Below are 9,270 nucleotides of genomic sequence, written 5' to 3'. Positions count from 1 at the left end.
GAGAAAAATTGAACCCAAACCTTTTTGAATTTCAAGGATTGGCCCAAGCTAAACAACAAAGAGATGAGATTGAAAATCTCAACCTTATATAAAAGGTTTTCAATTTTGCAAGTCACTATTAGCTTGCACACTTCAATTTGATTGATAAAAAATTAGTATTCTTACGAGATTCAATCAAATTGTCATCAATGCACCACAGAGAAATTGAACCCAAACCCTTTTGAATTTCAAGGATTAGCCCAAGCTAAACAACAAAGAGATGAGATTGAAAATCTCAACCTTATATAAAAGGTTTTCAAATAATAACTTGCACACTTCAATTTGATTGACTCTAAAAGGCAACTCATGAAACTTTAAAATCATTTTATTGGGAGAAAAATGCAAAAACAATGTTAAGATTAAAAAAATAAGTATTCATGTTATGTGTATTACCCTAAACCCGAAAAAAAACAAAAAGGAAGGAATTAAAGGGTAAAAGACAAAAACTTTATTCAAAAACAGATTTCAAGGAATAATTTGATGAAGGTTTGAAAAAATAATTTTCAATACCAAATCTTACAACCATAGCATGGGATTAAATCCTGGATTTCTCAACGACCAAACAACAAATCAAAAGCACTCATTTTCATTAGACTAGACTTGCACGCTAGAAGCATACAAAAGCAATGGTAGACCGTGAGCTCATCAAACTAGATTGCCATATTTTCAAGCATATGTGCCTTAGTTTCACTTGAGGAAAGAGCACAACAATTATTGTTTTCAACTCACGAGATTAGGAGGAAAAAAACACAACATGTATACTAGAATCCCTACCATGGAATTTTCTAGAGCTAAGTTCATAATTGTGGTTCACATTTTTGAATGTTTTTATGAGGGTTTGTGCTTTTAAGTTGTGTTTTCAAGGTTTATGGATTAGGTTTTGAATTTGTATATGAGGATTTAGGTTTCTAAGGTGTGTTATTAGGATCTTATAGGCTAAAATATAGCCCCTAAGAAATTATTAAATGCTACTACAACAAAGATCTATTTATATTATTTCCATAAAATATAAATGAAGAGCATAACAAGTAATGTGAATTACTGCCTTCTATCTTGAAAAAAAACATCTACATAAGATCCTATAACAAAAGCATGACGTTAAATGATAAAACCCTAAAAGTATAACACAAAAAATAACAAATAAATGAGACCAAAGACAAATCTATAGGTTAAAAAAAAAAAAACTCTTTTCTTCAAGTTCCTACACGATAATGAACAATGAATATGTAAAATTGAACTTTACCTCAATTTTTCCATTTTCCCACCTAAATTATGCTATAAATGGAAAAAACTTAAACTTGAATAAAATAGTTTTAGAGAGAATAAAATCTTATCAAAAGCAAAAATACATAAGAACAAAAATAAAATATATACCTAAAAATGTTCTCTTTTTCTCTAATTTCAAAACAACCATTACATGAAATTATAAATAAAATTCTTACCTCATAAATTTAGCAATTTTCTGTCAAAAATATATTAGAAATATAAGAACTAAAGCTCAAAGAAGACCATTTTGTTAGTCAAGATAAATCTAGTCAAATAATAAATCAAAAGATTTTTCTCACAATGAGTTGAGTTTAGTGCTATCAAGTGTGGGAAAGTGATGTCGTGTTAATGTGGCACATTATGATGTGATAGCTTATTGTACCTCATGTTAAAATATGAAATATTTTGAGGGATCTCAAAAAAGTTCACATGTTTCTTTCCAGAAAAGCATTATAAGAAAAATAGGGATATAGGAAAATTAAAGGTTTTGATTTGAAATTAAAAAGTCAAAAACATTATAAGAAAAATAAGAATATATGAAAATTAAAGGTTTTGATTTGAAATTAAAAGGTTGTAAAGCTCAAACTAAACACATACATATTAACTTTGAATTAACTAGGTACAAGTCTTGGATCAACAATCATTTGTACACTCACAAAGATTTCACCATATCCCAAAAACTTCATATCTTTTTTGCAGAAATAATTCATCAAATAGATAACATGTTAAAAATTAAAAGTTTTGATTTTAAATTGCTGAGGCACAAAGCTCAAAAACTAACTCTGTACTTATTACACACCTACATATTTACTGTAGTATAGGCTACTAATTCAAGGTTTGAATTAAAAAAAAATTGTTCACCGCAAAAAATATTTTACAAATTTTCACGTAGCCAAAAGATGAAAGATATAGCTGAATTATCAAACAATTGGACAGCATGTGAGAGTAAAATATGTTCATTGTAAATCGTAGAGGAAAATATCACAAAAGGTAACTCGTTATTTATGAAAGGCCTCAAGTATTGAATTCCTCGCCTTGTTTATGAATCATCATAACTATTCTAAGTTTTGCCATTTAAATTATAATAGTTTTGATAACTCAGAGAATAATAGGTTTGGAAGCCTAAGGATCTTTCTGACTCACCCAGGTAAAAGGATCCAACAAAATTTAGGTTGGTTTCAGTGACCTGATACACTCTCTATATCTCCAAGGATCCAACAAAGTAGTCCAAAATCGAAGTCCGGTTTTTGTGATTTGATAAATCACCCATGGAAAAGCATTCAACAAAGTTTTCCAAAATGGATGGTTGGTTTTGGTGGCCTGATGTGCTCTCTAAATCGTCCAAGGAAAAGAATCCAATAAAGTTTTCCGAAATGAAAAGCGCACAGCAAATCCAATTAGAATTGCCTATAAGATAATAATAATAGTTCGACTGTTGGGTCATATCATCTGTAAGGAGGATCGGACCAAGGTCACAGTAATCGTGAATCTTCATGTGTTAGCAACAGTCGAAGTGTTGCGCTCTACTCTTGGCCTGCTGCAGGCAAGAGGTGGGAGGGGAGGACTAATGCTTATATAAATCCTCTTTCTGTTTACACCTTCCTCATCACTCCAAGGACATGTATCTGATGCCCACCCTCTAGAGAATGGGGCGTAGCCATTCAACAGTTGTCCTTCCTGCATTTAATACTTGGAATTCTCGTCAAGCATAGCCCTAATCATCAATCAATCAGCTAAGACCATAGATAAATAGAAAGCATTCAATAAGGTAGATTCAGCATTCGATGGCATGGTCTCTAATGTCCAAGAATGGTAAATTGACCAATGAAATGCAGGTGTTGAGTTTGAAAAGTGGAGAGAATTTAAAGGCTTGGATAGACTACGATGGTGTTAATCTAATGCTTAATGCATGCCTCTTTAGTTTCTTCAACTCTTCTCTCCTGCCATTTTTCCCATAAATTTGGGACATTAAATTAATTGAAATAGCATCAACCTTCATCCCCACTTTAGTCATCAGCTTCAAGGGTTTTTCCGCCTTTCTAGTCATCCCAAAAGCCAAAGAACCATTGAGGGAAATGTTGAAAACCTTAGTATTTGGTTTCATTGAAAGAAATGGCTAATTGCTCCTCTTCCTAGGATCCACGCTTCCATATTTGAAAAAATAACACATTTCAATCACTATCTCTAAAGCTAGATAGGCCCCATTCCGTGGCCAACAGACCTAGTTTTCCATGAGCAAGTTGAGGCCACCGAACAGCCCAAATATTTGTAACTTGCTTGTTTATAGATGAATGAATAAAAAGTACTGCTATGCTTACAAAAAAAACTAAACAAGCCCCCTCATATATTTTAACCATATGGGTCACCACTGTACTCCCCAAAGTACTCCCCAAATTGACAAATAGGTATTCCGCCATGTCCACCAATGTTCTTAGAACTGTAGAAGCAAGAACAGACATTTGTGTTGATGCGAGCCTCAAGCACAATTGGGTCAGAGCCTCTCGATCAAATAGCTATATTTTCTTATTTTCTTTCACAATTGAAAGCACCACAACATAGGCCTTCTCAAGCCATTTTGAATACCCAGAGTGTGCTAATACATTTATCAACTTAATAATAAGAGACTTCCTTGGGAAACCTTTGATTTGCTTGTAATGATCGTAGTCCTTCATGGCATCTTCCAGTCTCTTTTCATCGAGGGCATTTCCCAGTTCTTCTGAGATAAAAAATCAGACTTGAATTGAAAAAGAAGGAGTTGCAACTCACAGGTGAGTACTGCACCTGGAGACTGCACTCAAACAAAGAGAACTCTCTCCGTACACTCTACATCCATTAAATGAGGAATTACATCATTAAGTACATCAGGAAGCTGCAACCAAACTCCTAAACTCTAGGAACAAATCCTAAATTAAGGAGATACGTTACAACTTGTGTAACCATTTCTCCATTAATACAAAATAATATTAATTATTTTCAACTCCCCCCCTTAATGGAGAAAGGATTATCCTGAACTCCTAGCATCCCTCTAAACAATTCAAACTTTACACGCCCAAGAGGCTTAGTAAAAATATCAGCCATGTTATCACAAGTTTTACAATATTCAACGCATATCCCTTTTGACCGTTGTTTCTCTCGAACAAAATGAACTTGAGTATCGATATGCTTGGTATTTTTATGAAAGACTGGATTGTATGCAAGCTTGATGGTACTTTGGTTGTCGGTTTTGATAATAGTTGATTCTTTCTGCTCTTCTCCTGCATCGTTGAGAAGTCTTCTCAACCAGATAGCTTCACATGTGGCCGCACACAATTCTTGGTACTCAGCTTCACATGAAGATAGAGCTATAGTTTGCTGCTTTTTGCTGCTCCATGCTGTGACCCTGAATCCAATGTTGAATGTGTAACCTATGATAGATATTCGATCATCCAAGTTACCTACCCAATCAGAATCTAAAAAACCTGCTAGAATAACATCAGAAGTGTCATTGTACAAAATGCCATAATTACTAGTACCACTAAGATACCTCAACACACTTTTTGCTGCGACCTAGTGACTTTCGAGTAGTTTTGACATGAACTGGCTCAACACACTAACAGAATATGCCAAATCTAGTCTAGTTGTAGTCAAATATATCAAACTGCCAACTAGCTGTCTGTACATGGTAGCATCCACCTCTTTAGTACCATCGTCACTGCTCAACTTTAAGTTTTGCTGTAATGGTGTTGCTGTTGATCTACACTGCTCCATTCTGAACCTTTCCAACAAGCTTCTGGCATACTTCCCTTGAGTAAGAAAAGTTTGTCCAGAGTCTTTCCATACCTCCAATCCCAAGCAATAATGAAGGTTTCTGAGATCTTTCATCTCAAACACTTGTGACATCTGCTGTTTGATTTCTTTGATCAGATTGTTAGCATTCCCTGTTATGATCATATCATCTACATACAAAGAAATCAAAATAATTTGCCTCTGTTTATTAAACTTGGTATACAGATTTGGATCATTCAAGCTCCTATGAAAGCCATGCTGAACAAAAAATGAGTCAATTTTCTCATACCACGACCTAGGTGCCTGTTTTAAACCATAAAGTGCCTTTTTCAATTTACACACAAGATGTTCCTGTCCCTTTTTCACAAAACCTTCAGGCTATACTAAATAAATTTCTTCCTTCAAGCCACCATTCAGAAATGCAGACTTAACATCTAGCTGGTGTAGCTGCCATTTGTGTTTTGTTGCTATGGAAATTAGCATTCTAATGGTGTTTAATTTGGCTACAGGAGCAAAGGTGTCATCAAAATCTATTCCCTCTTTCTGTGAGTAACCCTTTGTTACCAGTCTAGCTTTAAGTTTCTCTATACTCCCATCTACATTTATTTTTGGTTTATACATCCATTTTCATCCTATGGGGGTTTTACCTTAAGGCAATTCAACCAAATCCCAAGTATGGTTTCTATTTATTTATTCTATTTCCTCATACATTGTAGTCCTCCATGCATTAGATTTACTTGCTTCCTCATAATTTGCAGGTTCTACAATGTTTAAAATCTTTGACATTAATGCATAGTCTTTCAATTTAGAAGATAATCGAGTCTTCCTACCTGATCTCCTTGGTAGGGGACTCACCTCAAATCCGTCTATTTCAGCCTTTTCTGGGCTTGCATCTTCATTGATTACATTGTCTGTTACTTCTTCTTCTTGTTTCTCCTCCTGCTCTTCATCTTCCTCACTGTTTTCTTCCATTAGCATGGAATGTGCCAATCATTGTTAGAGTCATCCTTTCCTTCTTCAACCTGTTCATGAAATATGACATCTCTGTTTGCAAAAACCTTGTGAGTCACAGGATTAAATAACTTATATGCCTTGAACTCAGTGCCATATCCAACAAATATACATTTCAGGGCTTTAGGATCTAACTTCTTCCTATCTGCCTTAGGTATATGAGCATAAGCTTTTGACCCAAATATTCTTAAGTGACTCACTGCTGGTTTGAATCCAAACAATGCTTCAAAAGGGGTTTTGAAGCGTAGACATCTAGTAGGACTCCTATTCTTTAAATACACAACAGTGTTAATAGCTTTTGCCCAAAGACCATTTGATATACCCTTACCTTGAAGCATGCTCCTTGCGCACTCCACAAGAGTTCTGTTCTTTTGTTCTACCACTCCATTCTGCTGTGGAGTGTGGGGCACTGTAAACTATTGCACAATCCCATGATGCTTGCAGAAATCCATGAACTCTCCCAACCTGTATTCTCCCCCTTGATCTGAGCAAAGAATTTTTATCCTTTTTCCTGTCTAGTTTTCTACCATGGATTTAAACTCTTTAAAATACTGAAAGGATTGACTCTTTTTACTCAGAAAGTATATCCATGAAAATCTAGTGCAATCATCTGTAAAATAAGAGAAAGTAATATGCTCCTCCTAATGACCTAGTTTGCATAGGTCCACAGATGTCTGTATGCACCAGTTCTAAAATGTCTATTTCCTTTCTATTAACATGCAAAAGGGCTAATGCACATCCATCACAATCCAGCTTAACATTATGGAAAACATGAAGTCCATCAACCATACCTTTTCTCTGGCATCAGAGATTTGGCCATCTTAATCTGCAAGACCTCATCCTACTTCAGAGAAAAGGTATGGTTGATGGACTTCCTGTTTTCCATAATGTTAAGTTGGATTGTGATGGATGTGCATTTTCCCTAATTCACATCCATCACAATCTAGCTTAACATTATGGAAAACAAGAAGTCCATCAACCATACCTTTTCTCTGAAGTAGGATGAGGTCTTGCAGATTAAGATGGCCGAATCTCTGATGCCAGATATTTTCGACTGTTGATCCAGCTGCAACCATTGCTTGCTATGGCATACTCTTCACATCTAGTCTGTACAGGCTCCCCATGCGCACTCCTGTTGCAACTGTTTCCATCTGGCTATCCTTAATGACACAGTTAGTCTTAAAGAATTGAACTTGCATGTCCTGATCAGTAATCATTGAGACAGAGACCAAATTTTTCTTGATTCCTGGAACATACAATACATTTTTGAGGTGTCTAATGTCACCGCTAGGTAATTTTACAGGAATGTCACCATATCCTTTGATCTCATGTCCACTATCATCTCCTAAATAGATTTTCGACCCACATGAAGTTTCTTCAAGAAATTCAAACCAATCCTTCTTACCAGTCATATGTGAGGATACGCCCAAGTCAACATACCATATGTCGTCCTCATCTCCCTTTGAAGCTGAAAGGGCACAATCAACTATAAACAGTTGAAGTTCGTGGCTATGTTCCTCTTCTTCCTTAACAAAGTAACCCTTATGTTTTCTCTATTTATTTCTTCCTTCGTCTGCCTGCCTCTTATAAAACTCTTTAATCTGATGTCCAGGTTTTCCACAGTAAAAACATTTTTTGCTAGGAACATCATTAGCAGACATACCTTTAAACGGTCTCTTCTGAAATGTGTTGGCTCCTTTCTGCTGATGTTGCTACGGTTGCTGATGCTGCTTCCCTCTATATTGTCTCCTTTTTGCCATCAGAGCAAGGTCATTGCTCTGTGATTTCAAATTTTGTCGTCGCTCTTCTTCCTGTATCAAAATCCCTGTCAGTTCTTCAAAAGCAGGGGTTTCTCCCTTGCTAACAGCCCTGTGATAAACATCTGGTATTCATCAGTCATTCCGTTCAACGTGATCGTGACCAGATCTGAATCGAAAAATTTCTCTCCGATATCTCCCAATCTATCCTTTATGTCTTTGACTCTAGCAATGAATCCAGTAGCGAACTCATTCTCCTCCATCTTCAATGCAAACAGCTTGCCTTTGAGTGACAAGACACAGTTTGTATTCTGCGTCTGGTATAGGTTTTTGATCGTCGTCCAAATGTCATTGGCCGATTTATAGTCTCTAATATGTGGGATAACATTGTCCTTGACAGACATCTCCAATATGACCTTTGCTTTTGTCTCCCTTTTATCCCAATCTTGTTCTTGTGGGGCTGATCCTGATCTCTGCTCATTTCCTATAACGATCGACCAAGCATTTTCACTTTCAAGTAAAGTCTGCATCTTGAATTTCCAGTTGGAAAAATTCGATCCATCGAGTTTGCCAGACTCATGGAGATACAATTCTATACTGTTATTCATATTGGATTGATAAAATTTATGATCCTCTGATGAATAAGTCTATCCAAGTGTACACTTTCAGGACACACTAAAAAAAAAAAAAATCACCACATACCAGATCCGAACCTCTATTTTGCTGAGACAAAAAAAAAATTGTATCTTCAATGAGCCACCATCAGGCAAGTCTGATCTGCTGCCACCAAACAGATCTGGAACTCCAATGCACCACCACCGAGCAAATCCGATCTACTGCCACCGAGTAGATCAAGAACTCCAATGCACCACCAACGGGGAAATCCGATCTGCTGCCACCGAGTAGATCAGGAACTCCAATGCGCCACCACCAGGAAAATCCGATCTGCTGCCACCGAGCAAATCTGAAATTTCAAAGTGCCACAACCAAGCAAGGTCGATCTGCAAAAAATTGCAGATTTTCCAAAGAGAAAGAGGTTGGCACTTCTCGACGGTGAAATACCCGCACCGAAACAAAATCGATGTGTCTTACGAAATTGGCGCAATTAAGGCTTGATTTTTTGCGCCAATAGCACTTTCTAGCGCACTGGCACGACTATCTCTCTCAAAATCGTGCCAAATGGCGCGACTGTTAGCGATGAAACCGCGCCAACACTTTCTTTCGCTCAGAGATGATCAGTGATTTGAGACCTGTGCTTCAAGTGTTACTGCAGTCCACCTGATTCTACGAATGCTTCTGTACACTCCACCGCCACTACAGTTCTGTAATCAATGATGCATCCTAAAAAAAAAAAAAAATTGAGGCTATCCCTACTCTGTTCTCTGATACCAAGATAAGAATCAGACTTGAATTGAAAAAGTAGGAGTTGCAG

The 9,270-nt window shown here is 36.5% G+C and overlaps 1 protein-coding gene across 1 annotated transcript; it reads right to left on the bottom strand.

The window, feature by feature from the left end:
• Positions 1-7,909: 7,909 nt before the first annotated feature.
• On the bottom strand, positions 7,910-8,368 carry LOC149248394 (uncharacterized). The gene has a single exon (XM_089449645.1). The coding sequence runs from the start codon at positions 8,366-8,368 to the stop codon at positions 7,910-7,912; it is 459 nt and encodes a 152-aa protein (XP_089305771.1).
• Positions 8,369-9,270: the final 902 nt, after the last annotated feature.

This window comes from Pinus tabuliformis, chromosome 7, assembly GCF_031772625.1.
Source record: "Pinus tabuliformis cultivar Carrire ecotype Pingquan chromosome 7, CPIR1, whole genome shotgun sequence".
Classification (NCBI taxonomy): Eukaryota; Viridiplantae; Streptophyta; class Pinopsida; order Pinales; family Pinaceae; genus Pinus; species Pinus tabuliformis.
This window is presented reverse-complemented; position numbering and strand designations above follow the sequence as displayed.